At 34.0% G+C, this 17,192-nt stretch overlaps 1 protein-coding gene across 14 annotated transcripts in view; it reads right to left on the bottom strand.

Moving 5' to 3' along the window:
- The window catches only part of LOC145678403 (methyltransferase-like protein 25B), an 881,238-nt gene that overhangs the window by 394,736 nt on the left and 469,310 nt on the right, over nt 1-17,192 (bottom strand). Inside the window, exon 9 of one of the 14 annotated variants that reach the window (XM_081748516.1) lies at nt 6,598-6,649. The exons of the other annotated variants lie outside the window; for them this stretch is intronic. Within the exon in view, the coding sequence (XP_081604642.1) occupies nt 6,613-6,649 (37 nt within the window). The 3' untranslated portion in view covers nt 6,598-6,612. Of the gene's footprint in view, nt 1-6,597; nt 6,650-17,192 lie in introns of those variants that run through there. 14 annotated transcript variants of the gene reach the window in all.

Raw genomic sequence — 17,192 nt, 5'->3', positions numbered from 1 at the left:
GATCGAAGTCGGGGGAAAAGAAATGGATATTGTTTCTAGCCATAGCTTCCATTAATGCACAACTCGATATGGTACAGGGCACAGCACAAAGGTCACCCCAAACAAATTGAAGAATTATTGGGATTTTATGAAACGTTGACTGAGGCAAGTTAACTACAATTAAATACGACATTTCAACTAACAGGAATCTTAGAACACGGTCGAATTTACAAGAACATCGTTAAAATTATAAAAAACGGAAGATGCACATATTTGATTGATCTAATTTGTCTGAGTATAGAATTGGGTATCGAGTATGAAGTGAAATTATATAAAGTCCATAAAGTTTAAATGTTATGTTTTCTAAGCTAATGAAGACAGAGAATGATATCACGCATGGCTATTGGGTAGCGTGTGCGACATTCGCATAGGAGACCCGGCTCCCAATCGGGGCGGGAGCGCAAGCACTTCGGATCTCCCGTTAATAAGTAGCTCCATATCATATAATTTTGCTACCGTAGGATACTAAACTGAAATCTGATACAATAATAGAGATAATAGATGGAAGCTAATTTTTGGGAAATAATTCGTGAAACGAGAATGTGGGAGAAAACAGGATAATCCCGAGAAATTTTACGCGTACGATGGTATCCACTACAAACTTTTATAGTCTGGGATCGAACGAGGTCCATCCCGCACCAGAAGTAAGCGCTCTATCACTAAGTCACCCTGCCTCTACTTTGGAGGAAACACTATGATTCTAACAGATGTATCGATATACTAAATATTGTGTGTGACAAACCAACATACAAGAAGTACAAACGGTTAGAACGTGGGATTCGTGCAGTTCCTTTCGTGCGAAAATGGTAAGGACGTTTCTCCATGTCAGTTATTCTTAACTGGATGCCGCGTCTCTTAGGGATTGGGGAAAGACACGGTGACACAGTGCTAAACAGCTTGCCTCTGGTACGTGTGGCCTCTGGTTCGATCTTCAGCCAAGAAACTTTGTGGTTGACACCATCGTATCATGTGTGGGTTTTCACGGGATACTCTAATTTCCTTCTACACTCTCATTCCATCATATCTTCCATCAACATCCACTTACTTTAATCATTGTCTCCCTTAGCCTAAAAAGCATAATCGTGGTTCGTTAAAACAAAATACTTCACTTCATTTTACAGGGGTAGCTTATAGTTTGTCGGTGGGTTATTTCTAAAGGTTTTTAATAGGTTGTATAAATACTATTGATACTATTATTTAAAAGGAAGAAGGAGTCTATGGGGTTCGTAATTTTCGAAAGGCTGAGAACTACAATAGTACTTTGATTCACTTCGGTTCACTTCTTTTTGCCTTTCGAGCGCCAACTTTCAAAATTTTTGATGGGAGCGTTTGCCCCCTAAAACCGTTTTTCCACAGATCATAAAAAACTCGTATTCGTTTGTTTTTCGCGTATTGTTCATACATAAAGTTTTGTTGCAATTCTTCGTGTACTTTACAGACATCTGGCATCCTCTTACTAGCGCTTATGATATTTCGTGATCAAAGGTTTGGACGGGCCCATGCCCCACCCAACCGTCTTTTCAGGGAAAATACGAAACCCGTATTCCCTCATTTTACGTCTACAATATCTGTGCACAATTTCATTCGCTTTGGTTCACTTCTTCTTGCCTTTGGGGCGTCAACTTACAATATTTTGGATAGTAGCTTTTGCCTCCTTAAACAATTTTTCCGCAGAAATTAAAACCGTATTCCTCTACTTTTCGCGTATCATCCACACACAAAGTTATGATGCAATTCTTCATGTCCTTTACACACATCTGGCATACTGTCACTAGCGCTTTTGATATTTCGTGATCAAAGGTTTGGAGAGGTCCGTGCCCCACCCAACCGTTTTTCCAGGAAAATACGAAACCCGTACTCCCTCATTTTATGTCTACAAAATCTGTGCACAATTTCATTTACTTCGGTTCATTTCTTCTTGCCTTTCGGGCATCAAATTTCAAAATTTTGGATGGGAGCTTTTGCCCCTAAAAAAGTTACTCCGTAGAAAATAAAAAACCGTATTCACTTATTTTTTGCGTAATGTCCACACATAAAATTTCGTTGCAATTCTTCATGTCCTTTACACACGTATGACGTACTGTTAATAGCACTTTTGATATTTTGTGATCAGGTTTGGAAGGGTCCGTGCCCCATTCAAACCTTCTTTCCAGGAAAATTGGAAACCCGTATTCTCACGTTTAACGCCTACAATATCTGTGTACAATTTCATTCACTTCGGTTCACTTCTTCTTGCTTTTGGGGCGTCAACTTTCAAAATTTTGGGTGGGAGCTTTTCCCCCTAAAACCGTTTCTCCGCAGAAAATAAAAAAAACGCATTCCTTTACTTTTTGCGTATTATCCAAGCGCAAAGTAATGTTGCAATTTTTCATATCCTTCACACACATCTGCAATACTCTTAATAGCGCTTTTGATATTTCGTGATCGAAAGTCTGGAGGGGTCCATGCCCCATCCAACCCTTTTCTCCAGGAAAACACGAAATCCGTATTCCCTCATTTTACATCTACAATATCTGTTCACAATTTCATTCACTTCGGTTCACTTGTTTGTGCCTTTCGAGCGCCAATTTTCAAAATATTGGATGGGAGCTTTTGCCCCCTAAAACCGTTTTTCCGCATATCATAAAAACTCGTATTCGTTTGTTTTCCGCGTATTGTTCATACACAAAGTTTTGTTGCAATTCTTCATGTACTTTACACACATCTAGCATCCTCTTACTATCACCTTTGATATTTCGTGATCAAATGTTTCGAGGGGTCCGTGCCCCACCCTACCGTTATTTCCTTGAAAATACGAAACCCGTATTCCCTCATTTTAGTCTGCAATATCTGTTCACAATTTCATTCACTTATATCATAAACCTTTATAATATGTAACCTTTTTCTTTCTTATGAGATTCATTTTTGGGGAAGTTGAAAAATGCTATCTTCTGATATCTGTTTCTTGCCACTGATCCTGTTTGAACTGCTTAAGTAAAATCATTTTGTAACTTTTGATGTCATGCAACTCCGTCACGATATTGTCATTCTTAAGAATTTGTATTATTCTCTTATTTGCAGTTTACCACACTGATATATTTCTTACAAAATTGAGGTTTGGTCCAACGCCTTTTGAATTCGCAACCAACCCAACCATCAAGCTTTTTCGGTTGACTGTTATTGCAGGAAAAGGAGAATTGCCGGTGGTAATAAACTTTTGGAGTCGTATGTACCTTATATATAATGGCGTATTAAACAAAATACTGTCAACAGTGCTTGTAATATTTCCAGCTATTATCGAAATCTTATAAATTTCGCGAATTCTTATATGATAATAGTGATCCGTAATTATATATATCCGCTAATTTAATTTAGTTTAATATATAATGGAAATAATGAATAACCCATAGTGTTTATAAAAAATAATATGGTTAAAGTCAAATGTCAGTAAAGAAATATGTCAAACTCTTACATTCTTTACATCTATATAGACATTCGGTGATCATTCAAATCCAAATAAAGATGTGTTGGTTCAATTAGGTGCTTATTTCTAATGCAAAGTATTTCTATATAAACCAAAACTATAACCATATACCTATGTATATTTTCTGTAAATAAGTGAAATAAACGTTGTATCTATATTGCAGACCATCTATTCCATGTTGTACAATAGACAGCTCTATATATTTACATGGAAACCGCTTTTGCTACCGCTTTCACCACAAATAATTATAATATTATATGTAGTAATCCATAAACAAAATAAAAAAATTGGTATCGGAGATTCTCTCTTGTAACTATACAGCAATTTTAAATCAGTAAAAATGGTTCTGTCTACATTTTTTGCATAAACGTTCTCATACATAATCTCATATTTTAAATATCACGGGTATGAATAACATTAAAATCTATATTCTGTGAATAAGCTCAGATACTGATTCAAGTTTTCCTATGCTCGTACATTTGTGTTTTTTCCACAAATAAAGCATGTGTAAGGTTTGTTCTCTTTGAAAAAAAATAAAAATTATTCTATCTGTGTTAGTAATTATCTAAAACATGTACACATATATCGTAATAAAAACGGTAAACGTCATGTACTTTCACGTCACAATACGTGCGTCAGCATTTTTTAAATCAATTCCCTATGAGTTTACGAAATAAGTATTATATATATATATATATATATATATATATATATATATATATATATATATATATATATATATATATATATATATATATATATATATATATATCCATTCTCTATTCAGCAGTTCAACAAGTCCTAATTCTGCAATTATTCACTTGTAGATCTCTTCAGCATTACATTACATACACAATTTCTGTAATTAATATATAGTAACGTATTACATAAATTATAAATACTAAAGTCTGCATGTATTCCATTGTTTAAAATCCTACAAATGGTAAGGAAGCTCATACCTACAAATAATGCCGTACAAATATTAATACAACAAAATATAATACTCTTTGTAATAAAGAAGTATCGTACATGCGCAGTTATGAAAAATATATCATAATAAAACGTACGAACCCTACTTGTAGATTTTCGATCTATATTATCACCCCTAAGTTCAATAAAAAAACAGAGTAACTAATTACACACCCGTTAGATGTATATATCATACAAAGAAGTAAACAGTTTATCCTATTCTGTACTATAGTTAGAACATATAGGTTGTTTCCCTTGTAGGATATATCCAATAGCATTTTCTTGTACACAATTATATTTCTAAAATAGTAAAGGCTGCAAACTTTCTGTTATCTTAACCAGTACACATGGTGAGAAAGATCATGTCTGCAAATAATGTAGCAAAATTTTAATTCAGTAAAACATCGAAATTTGTAATAAACAAGTATCCTACATGCACAGATATGAAAAATATATCCTTATAACAGGAACAAATCCTGCCTGTAAGATTTTACTTCTATATTATCACCCTAACATCAATAAAAGCACTGCAATTAATTCCACACCCGTTAAATGCGCGTTTCATTCAGAGTACTAAGCACTTCATCCTTATCTGTCATATAATTACAAGACATTGCATGTTCCCCTTGTAGGATATATCCAATAGCATCTTCTTGTATACAATATTATTCCAAAAATAATAAAGGCTACATGCTTTCCATTGTGCTTTTACCAATATAAAGGCTACATTCTTCTACCAGTACAAATGCTGAGAAAGATCATACCTGCAAATAATGCGGTTTAATTTTAATTCTGTAAAATGCATCGAAGTTTGTAATAAACAGGTATTCTACATACACAGTCATGAAAAAATATATCCTAATATCAGGAACGAATACTGCCTGTAAGATTTTAGCTCTATATTGTCACCCTAACTTCAACAAAAACACTGCAACTAATTCCCCATCCGTTAAATGCACGTATAATTCAAAGTACTGAGCAATTCATCCTATTCTGTCATCTCATTACAACACAATGCTTGTTTCTCTTGTAGAATATATCCAATAGCATCTTCTTGTATACAACATTATTCCAAAAATAGTAAAGGATGCAAGCTTTCCGTTATCTTAACCAGTACAATGTTTAACAACCCTTGCACAAAGCTTCCCAGTAAGACTTTAGCTTTACATTATCATCCTTACTTCAATAAAAAGAACTGTAACTAATTCCACAGAAGTTAAATGCATTATCATACAAACTAGTAAGCAGTTCATCTTATTGTCATATAATTACAACACATTGTTTGTTTCCCTTGTAGGATATATCTGAAAGCATCCTCTTGCATACAATATTATTCCAAAAATAGTAAAGGCTACATGCTTTGCGTTATCTTAACCGGTACAATGGTGGAAAATCTCATACTTGTCAATATTACGGTACAATTTTAATTCAACAACATTCTCAAACTTTGTAATAAACAGCAATGTTAGCTGAACAGTTATGAAAATATATCCTAATAAGACGCACAAACCCTACGTGTAAGATTTTAGCTCTATATTATCACCCTAACTTCAATAAACGCAAAGCAACTAATTCCACACCCGTTAAATGCACGTATAATTCAAAGTACTAAGCAGTTCATCCTATTCTGTCTTATAATTACAACACTTGTTTGTTTCCCTTTAGGATATATCCAATAGCATGTTCTTGTATACAATATTATTCCAAAAATAGTAAAGGCTACATGCTTTCCGTCATCTTAACCTGTGCAAATGGTGAGAAAGCTCATACCAGCAAATAACGCTGCACAATTTTAATTCAACAACATGTATCAAACTTTGCAATAAACAGCAATGTTAGCTGAACAGTTATGAAAATATATCCTAATAACACAAACAAATCCTGCCTGTAAGATTTTACTTCTATATTATCACCCTAACTTCAATAAAAGCACTGCTACTAATTCTCCACCAGTTAAATGCACATATCATACAAAACAATTAAATAATTGTCCTTACTCCTTAATATAGTTACAACCCATTGCTTGTTTCCCTTGTGGTATATATATATATGAAAACATCCTCTTGTATACAATATTATTTCCTAAATAATAAAATTTATCGAATATTCCTCGTCGTGTTTCCGTATGTAACATGAAATACCTATTTCGTAACGGTTTTGCGTGATCGCTGATTCTTTCTGAAAATCGTAAGGTCTGTGTTAAGACGCTACACATTCGTATATGGAGACTTATACTTACATAAAAGCGCTCTGTACACATTTAAATTGTTCTAAATACATCAAATATCTGGCAATTTATTTAATGTTGTTTCAAAGTTAAACCAATTCCTGCCGCAAAATCAGTCGTCATATAACGCTTCCCAGCTCTTATCAAATATTATAAATTGTATGTTCTTATAGTTCAGTACACGGTAAATGTAAGTTAATATATTTATCTCTGGTACTTGTTAATTCCATAGTAGTAATTACATATATAATTTCCGCTTCCCAACCATAGCAAATACAACATACTTAAATATTATGCTTCATATTGTAATCCAATTTAAATATTTTCAATCTAGTATTTATTTAATTCTTTCAAAAGGAATTCGTGCCGCCAAACTTCTTTTCTATTGCCAATTAGTATAGGAACAAGTTTCAACATTTTCCGAATCTGTACTGTATAGGTATTCCTCAACACAAACCCATACTAACAATTTCCAAGCAACGTACAAAGTTATAATACCCGCCCCCTCCAAATCCATCATATACTATTCCGCACATTTAAAATCGTTAACGCAAACCAATAATAAACAGTACCCTTGTATAAACTTAGGTACGTCTATACAAATAAAATACGAGTTTGTTCTATTGTATATCGGTTCAATATTCTTCTAAACATCATATTATTAAATAAAAGTCCTAAGTACATAAGAAAATACGCTATAAAATGCATACATATGCTGTTAAACCTAATTTAATAACCCTATTGTTGACTGACATATTATGCCCAAATGCTGCTTCAATTCAATAAACAATAGTATTTCTCTATTTATTTCATTCTCTTCTTTTCCCTGTACATCAAAAAATCAAATGTGATTCACCTTAACTCTCCCTTTCATTCTATATCTGTCTTGCATATACCGTACTTGTTAAATAATGTTGCGGTTATCGCCAATTAATGGCAGAACAGTTGTATATACCGTAGTACTGTGGGGACTCGCTTTATTTAGCTCCGTTAACATGGAGTGCGCCCATCGCAGATTTAAAAAAAGATTAATTCCAAAGTTTTGTACACATTTTGTACAGTTTTGTACAACAAAAATAAAGTTTTGTATCGTCACCCAATTTTTTAAAAAGGCGAAAATAAAGGCGCACTCCAAGTTAACGCTGGAGTGCGCCCTCAACAGATATCGAAAAAAAAACATACCGTTGTTTTATTTGAGTTTTGTACAGTTTTGTACACCCAAAAGACAGTTTAGTATCATCACCCATTTCCAAAAAATAACGGTCAAATTGTTGCTAAAATCGTTAACCTGGAGTGCGCCCATCGCAGATTTAAAAAAGATTAATTCCAAAGTTTTGTACACATTTTGTACAGTTTTGTACAACAAAAATAAAGTTTTGTATCGTCACCCAATTTTTAAAAAAGGCGAAAATAAAGATGCACTTCAAGTTAACGCTGGAGTGCGCCCTCAACTGATACAAAAAAAACATACCATTGTTTTATTTGATTTTTCTACAGTTTTGTAAACCCAAAAGAAAGATTTGTATCATCAGCCATTTCCAGAAAATAACGGTAAAATTGTTACAAAAACCGTTAACCTGGAGTTCGCTCTAAACCGATATCCGTAAAAACTATTCCATGTTTTATTCTTAGTTTTCTACAGTTTTGTACAGCAAAAATAAAGTTTTGTATTGCAACCCATTCAGAGAAAATAAGCCTTAAATGTGTTATCCCAACCGTTAACTTGGAGTGCGTCATCAACCGATATGAGAATAGACTCTACCATGTTTTACTCTGAGTTTTGTACAGTTTTGTACAGCAAAAATAAAGCTTTGTATTGCAACCCATTCCGAGAAAATAAGCCTTAAATTTGTTAACCCAACCGTTATCCTGGAGTGCGTCATCAACCGATATCAGAATAGACTCTACCATGTTTTACTCTGAGTCTTGTACACTGTTCTACAGCAAGTTTTGTATCGCAACCCGTTCCGAGATAGTATGCTTTAAATTTGTTAGCCCAACCGTTAACCTGGAGTGCGTCCTCAACCGATATCCGTAAATAGTATATCAGGTTTTACTCTGAGTTTTGTACAGTTCTGTACAGCAAGAATAAAGTTTTGTATCGCAACCCATTCCGAGATGATAAGCTTTAAATTTGTTAACCCAACCGTTAACATGGAGTGTGCCATCAACCGATACCCATAAAACTATTCTATGTTTTATTCTGAATTTTGTACAACAAAACAAAGTTTTGGCCGCCACCTATTCCGAGAAGATTAGGGTCAATCTTGTTAATCCATCCCTTAACCTGTAGTGTGCCATTAACCAATTACGATAAAAAAACCATATCATCTTGCAGTCTGAATTTGTAAATTTTTTGTGCCAAAAAGGAAAGTTTTTTATTGTCTCTAATTCCAACTAAAAAGGGTTAATTTTTTTAATCCAACAGTTAACCTGCAGTGCAGGATTAAACCGCTAACCAAACAAGCTATTTTATCTTTTAGTATGAGTTTTCTATGGGTTTTCACACGCAAAAGAAAGTTTCGTATGTGAGGAAATAAGATAAGTATATATATTTATAATCTAATATTGCATTATATCACTTATCATCTGTATCATCTGGATTGCGCCATAAACCGATAACTGTAAAAAATATATCATTTATCAGTATGAGATTTCTTTTACAGTTTTGTACAACCCAAGGAATGTTTTGTATGGTGACTCATTGCAAAATAGTAATGGTCAATATTGTTACCCCAACAGTTAACCTGCTTTCAGCTCCGGAACAAGATCTTCTAAGCCTTTAATTTCATGTGAAACAGGAACAATATCTTATTTGGGATTTTACGGCCCAGTAGACCCCGCAGTGCCGGGGGAAGGAGGCGAGCTCAAGAGGGACCCGTAAGCGACTTGTTTCTTCCTACGCTGCTTAGGGAATATTTGTCCCTATACTTTTTGTATCTTTTCAAGATTACAATTTTTAAAATTATAGGTTGAATAAACCCGCTTAGAGAGCGATCGAGCAGCACTATTTAAAATTACACAATATTGACTCCAGTGATGGCAATTTCTTCAGAGCCATTTTATCTTCACAAGCTTCAGAATTTCTCTTTTCCTAAACCGTTCAAGTAAGCATATGTTTAATCGTTTTATCCGCCTAGACCAAATCTTGTAAGCACAAACATGCAGATAACTGACAGCCTTCATTTGTGCTTACGTACGTACGTGAGCACAAATGTAGGCTGTCAGTTATCTGCTTGTTTGTGCTTACAAGATTTGGGTTGGGCGGATAAAACGATTAACTGACGTGTATTTAATAGATTACGCTTTGGATGAAGGTAAATTTTATCAGGAAAAGGGAAATTCTGAAGCTTGTGAAGATAAAATGGCTCTGAAGAAATTGCCATCACTGGAGTCAATATTGTGTAATTTTAAATAGTGCTGCTCGATCGCTCTCTAAGCGGGTTTATTCAACCTACAATTTAAAAAATTGTAATTCTCGAAAAGATACAAAAAGTATAGGAACAAATATTCCCTAAGCAGCGTAGGAAGAAACAAGTCGCTTACGGGTCCCTCTTGAGCTCGCCCCTCCCCCCCGCACCGCAGGGTCTGCTGCGCCGTGAAATCCCAAATAAGATATTGTTCCTGTTTCAAACGAAATTAAAGGCTTAGAAGATCTTGTTCCGGAGCTGAAAGCAGGTTAACTGTTGGGGTAACAATATTGACCATTACTATTTTGCAATGAGTCACCATACAAAACATTCCTTGGGTTGTACAAAACTGTAAAAGAAATCTCATACTGATAAATGATATATTTTTTACAGTTATCGGTTTATGGCGCAATCCAGATGATACAGATGATAAGTGATATAATGCTACATTAGATTATAAATATATATACTTACCTTATTTCTTCACAGACGAAACTTTCTTTTGCGTGTGAAAACCCATGGAAAACTCATACTAAAAGATAAGATAGCTTGTTTGGTTGGCGGTTTAGTCCTGCACTGCAGGTTAACTGTTGGATTAAAAAAATTAACCCTTTTTAGTTGGAATTAGAGACGGTAAATAACTTTCCTTTTTGGCACAAAAAATTTACAAATTCAGACTGCAAGATGATATGCCTTTTTTTATCGTAATTGGTTAATGGCACACTACAGGTTAAGGGATGGATTAACAAGATTGACCCTAATCTTCTCGGAATAGGTGGCGGCCAAAACTTTCTCTTGTACAAAACTCAGAATAAAACAGAATAGTTTTATGGGTATCGGTTGGTGGCACACTCCATGTTAACGGTTGGGTTAACCAATTTAAGGCTTATTATCTCGGAATGGGTTGTGATACAAAACTTTATTCTTGCTGTACAGAACTGTACAAAACTCAGAGTAAAACCTGATAAAGTATTTACGGATATCGGTTGAGGACGCACTCCAGGTTAACGGTTGGGTTAGCAAATTTAAATCTCGGAATGGGTTGCGATACAAAACTTTATTTTCGCTGTAGAACAGTGTACAAAACTCAGAGTAAAACATGGTAGAGTCTATTCTGATATCGGTTGATGACGCACTCCAGGTTAACGGTTGGGTTAACAAATTTAAGATTTATTTTCTCGGAATGGGTTGCGATGCAAAACCTTATTTTTGTTGTACAAAACTGTACAAAACTCAAATGAAATAATAGTATGTTTTTTTTCGATATCGGTTGAGGGCGCACTCTAGCGTTAACTTGAAGTGCGCCTTTATTTTCGCCTTTTTTTAAAAAAAAATTATGTGACGATACAAAACTTTATTTTTGTTGTACAAAACTGTACAAAATGTGTACAAAACTTTGGAAATAATCTTTTTTAAATCTGCGATGGGCGCACTCCATGTTAACGGAGCTGCTTTATTTATCAAAAATGCATCGTTATGTATTATTATTATTTCAATTTTATAATAATTAAACATAGGTCCATAAAAAAATTAATATAAACTAACATATAGTGCAATAATGTATTAAACTATACAGCTTCTCCGAGCCAAATTCTTCACAAGTTTCATTAGCATCAATCTATACGGAAATACGATTAACGGGAGTATTGAAATTTCAAACCCGTAGTACGGAGGAAGCTCTGTTCAACGACCACGCAATGCCGCCATATTGGAAAATCATATATCAATGCACACTCAAACCTCCTGATGAAGTTTCCACCAATGAAAGGCCATAAGTGCTAAAGCCCAATTCTCCTTACGTAAGTATATACATAGGGTCTCATACGTTAATTAATTCCTTAACTTAATTAGTTTTAAATTTATCACTTCAATAATACGTTAAGCCCACTCGTAATTAAACACTACTATAAGCTTATAACGACACGTGTATGGTCAGACGCGATTACATTAATTCTAGGAAATCATCTTTGTTTGAATAAATTAATAGGTGTTTTATTAAAGGGGTAATCAAATTTGATAGGAGTTTGATTAAAGGGTCAACTAGATTCGATATAATTAAACAATACTATAAGGTAATAACGGCACGTATGATCAGAGGCGATTAAATTAATTCTACGAAATCATCTTTGATTGAATAAATTAATAGGTGCTTGATTAAAGCGGTAATCAAATTTGATAGAAGTTTGATATCAAATTAATTCGAGTTTGATATCAAAATTTAATTAAATTATATCTTACAATGTTGCCTAATTTACATGTTAAATATGCAAAATATAGGGAATTTCAACCCTTTTAAGGCCTAATTTGGCAACATCACAGTGCTAGAAGCCCGCAATACAGCGTGATTACAATTTAATTAAACATCCGTCATCTTGAAAAATAGAGATTTGGGCTGGTGTACTACTCGGCTATTTTTGACAAAGGAAAATATACTCTAGAAACAACTGAATGGCACACGTTGGTTATTTTCGTTTTCCATATCGATAAAAACTAAAATATTGTTCCGTAACCCATACTCTTGAATACATTCAATATACTCTTGAAGTAACTCATTGCGCGTGAAGAAATCTATAGGGGAAAACGTGAGCACTTTGTCAATTAAATGGATTGGAAGTAATAACCGTACGAAACGACAAAAGTAAAACAAAGAAAACATTCTTGATTAGTCAAAATTGAAAAACATATATTAAAAAAAAAAAAAAACATTTAAACTTGGAGGCAACAAACGACTTCGTAATATCCTTTACTTGCAATTAATAGTCAGAGATAGTAAAATGACAAATAATATTGAGGTAAGGGGTATTTTCGTTTTCTTCACAGAAAACGAATCACTCCTATAGTTTATCTCATACGTACTAAATTTTTGAAAGCATGTAAACTTTAAACAAAAGCTAGAATTGATTTATTAACTTTTGTGTTATACTCTCATTCTTACATTTACAGTTTACTTTATATTGTAACAGATTTGTTCAAAAAGAAAGTTAATTTAAAGAAGCAAAAGCAAAGGATAACCTTTCATATCATATTTATGCATGGGCATTATGAGCTTGAGATTATTTACTGTAGGTGATAGTTTGTATTGTCACTTGGAATGTATTGCTTAAGTGGTGCTGCCATCTTTAAGTCGATGTCATTTATTGCAACCATGGGCGGCGATTAGGGGGGGCAAAGGGGGGCAGTTGCCCCCACTTTTTTGAAATTACCCATTAATGTATATAGTTTTATTTGGAAATATAAAGTTTTGTATGTATTATTGGATCATAGAATAAAAATGGTGCCATAAAATATTTGTCTTTCCATGAGTACGTATTGGTTGTCTTCCCATGGAATTAAGAAAGCTACAGGAATTGCGTTTGAACTGCCACTAATGGCCCAAAAATTAACCTATTGGAGCGCCACAATTCGGGCGTACTTTAATTTCTTCTTGCAAGGGCTCGATATGTTAGTCAGCCGCTCTGGAACTAATTGAAATAACATTTCGCAAGAAAAGAAGTCCTTCACAAGTTATTCTTTAATTGCACAAAAATCAAGTTCCTAAAATGTATTTTGTTCTTTCTAATAATAAGAAATATTTTGATTTGATTTTTTTCAGTTTAACATCCTGTTCAGCAGCGAAGTTATGTGAGACGTGGACTTCACGATCAACGTGGAGTCCGAACCACGTGAGCTCCCCCCGGGGAATCGAGCCCGGGTCTCCCACGTCAAAGGCGTGTACGCTAACCGCTTAGCCACGAAGGAGATCAGTAAGGAATATTAATTTTGCAGTGTAATATAGGAGTTTAGGGGTGTACATATACAGTTTTGTATATACAATTAAATTTATTAAATTTAGCATAATTCTAGGTTTTAGGATTATTTTGTATAACTGAAATGTGGAGTGACTAAGTATTGCTGAGTTTTGATATACTCCAAGAAAGTGAAAACTGTACTTAATGGCAGCGAACATATTTCGGGAAGCTGCAAAAGTATTTCTTTAAATGTCGTACCATATGCTTGTAGTATTCACTGTCATCCTAAGAGTAATAACACATATAATAGCATTCGTGGAATTAAAAATATAAGTTGTTCATTAATTCCCAGTTTCAATATAACTTTTGCAAAACAAGCCTCATTATTCGTTACTATGATTATTTGATTAATATTATCCTTTCTGTTTATTTGTTTTGCAAATTTGTTATTAAATATGCCCCTAATCTGATCACACAATTTTCCACACAGATATTCATGAGCAAGGAATCAAATCTCTTCTTAGACCTTCGTTGTTTAAGAATACAAAGGGCTAGTGTCTACTTTCGTTTCTCTTGTCAATTTAATTAATAAAATATGAAATACGATATACGGTATTTTAACTGAAAAAGATGGTATCCTATTAGTTATACAACCTTTCGTCAAACAGTGTTACAAGCAACCAGGAAAACTAACATTGATATCAAATATTCAGATCATGTCTTGCCCCCCCACTTTTAACGTCCAACCGCCGCCACTGATTGCAACCACTCTCACTCAGTGTGACCACTGCTGGTACTTTCGTACTAGATCTAGTACCTTTTATAATATTTTAGTGATCTAATATGTTCATGAACAAATTTAGTACTTTTGTTCTACTCTTGCAAACTCTCATAAATACATTTGGGAGAGAAAAAGGAATCTCATAAAAATTTGGCAATGGACGAAAATTTTGTTCCTGGTAACTTTCTTCTGTTTTTTTTTTTTTTTTTTTTAACAGTGGTATTTAGAGGGACATAAGTGCCGCCCGGTCGCCCCCTCAAACTAATAAATGACCACAGTAAACAATATTACGTATTTAGTGATCCGTTTAAGCAGTAAGCTATTGAGGAATTGAAACTCGATTTTTTCTGAGCCCATTTTATTATATTTCTTGTTTTCTTCAGACATTATCTGAAAATTATTAGTCTGCACTCATTTACTTTATGTGTCTTTAGTCGTTTATTCCTGGTTGTGCAATAATTACAGAACTTTTACAGTTGCATACAAGTCTATCATCATGAAGGGTTCCTGTTGCAACAAATAGGACTCTTGAATGAACCTGAGTTCTTAATGTGCTCTTCGATCTGTTGAAAATTCCTTAATTTTAAACAAGTTACTTCTTAAAACAAAGAGCAGTAAGCAAATTTGACTAATATTCATGCACTAAGGCATATAATTATTATTTAATATTCAAATACAGACTTTCATATAAACTTTAAGTACAAAATTTTCTATGTAAACAAATACCTGTTTCTAGTGCGATAAATTATCTACATACATGAAAATGAAAGTGACTATATTTGTAGCTTAACAACTCTTGAACTACCAGAGTGATCTCGATAAAAATTTTCAACAGGACGGATTTTACCAATTCATTTTGAAAATGCAACTTGGAGGAAGGAAGTGTGGATATATATTGAAAATTACCGATCTTAGTTTTTGGGGTTGCTGAGATGAGCGGCGACATTTCCGATGAAGCTTAAATTCAAATTCAGGCCGCAACTTTTGGGAGGAGGAAAGGGAGAGAGATAAAAATGATTGAAAATAGCCGATGTAAGTGTCGAAATTATAGTTTTAGGGGTGAACAGTGACACTTTCGATGCCGTTTAAATACAAATTTATCCCCGCAAACTGAGGAGGAGGGAGATATATAAAAATGGAGCAAAATGATCGATATTAGTGTGAATCTATAGTTTTCAGGGCCGCTGAAATGAACAGTGACATTTCCGATGCAGTTTAAATCCAACACAAACTAAATACAACTTTCTTACAAGGCTGTCTATAATCTTTATTATAAATTAATTGGAAATGTAACGGTTTCGGAAGTATATCACTTCCTTCTTCAGACTACTATTCCAACTGAAATCATAAATAATTTAAATCCAAATTCAACGCTGAAACTTTAGGAAGGGGAGGAGGGAGATACATAAAAAAATGATCGAAAATGACTGATATTAGTGTCGTATCCAAGGTTTTCGGAGTCGCTGAGATGAACAGTGATACTTCTACTGTCGTTTAAATACAAATTGAGCGTGGTTACCTGGATGCGGGGGAGATATACAAATGCACGAAAATGACCAATATTAGTGTCGAATCCATAGTTTTGGGGATTGCTGTGATGAACAGTAACACTTCCGATGCCGTTTAAATCAAAATTCATTCTTGTAACTTGGGGACGGGGGAGAGGGGAAATATATATATAAAAATGATCGAAATGACCGATATTAGTGTCGAATCCCTGGTTTTTGGGGTCCTAAGATGAACATTAACACTTCCGATGCTGTTTAAATCCAAATTCTGCGGCGCAACTTGCGGAAGGGAGAAGGAGTGGATATTTAAAAATGATCTAAACTGCCCGATATTAGTGTCGAACCCATAGTTTTCGGGGTATCTGAGATGAACAGTGACATTTCCAATGCTATTTAGATCCAAATTCAGCCCCCATTAGATACTCCTAAGGGGGGAGGGTGAAACGTTAAACTAATTGAAAATTACATACTAGTGTCAAATTCATATTTTTTGGAGTCCCTAAGTTCATTGGTGACAGTTTTAGTGCCCTTTATATCCAAAATGAAACGTATTCTCCTCATGCGGAAAACGGGTATTCTGCTAGTCTAATAATAAAGAACAGAAATTTCACATGTTAAATTCTTTAATATAGTTAAGCTCAAATTTACATACTTGTGCGGTGTATATATAAATAAGATCATCTCTCTTTTTGAGTTGTTCGAAAAATATAATTACAAATAATAAAGAGGGATTTTTATCAGAAATCAGAAAACTAAAAAGTAAAATTAAAACCTGTTGCTTTAAGTATTTTTCCTGCTAGCGAAATACGTTGTATGTATGCTGCAGACACGCTACAGCAAATAAGATTAGTATTAGGGGAAGAAACAGTTTTTAAAATATATTTTCCGGGTTTTGCCAATATTTCCGAGCAAAAGATTTTTTTCTAATGGGTTCAAAATTTCCGGAAATTTTACACAGCACAAGGAAGATACGTATCTTCATAAAATATATATTTGATTTTAACATACTGGTATTAACTAAAATGATTCTGGCCCTGTTATTTTAACAGTCCTCTGCCATAAAACGG

The sequence above is a fragment of the Thermobia domestica genome, chromosome 2 (assembly GCF_964235325.1).
Source record: "Thermobia domestica chromosome 2, izTheDome1.hap1.1, whole genome shotgun sequence".
In the NCBI taxonomy this organism is placed as follows: domain Eukaryota; kingdom Metazoa; phylum Arthropoda; class Insecta; order Zygentoma; family Lepismatidae; genus Thermobia; species Thermobia domestica.
The sequence above is the reverse complement of the archived record's forward strand: the minus strand, read 5'-3'. Positions and strand labels throughout refer to the sequence as shown.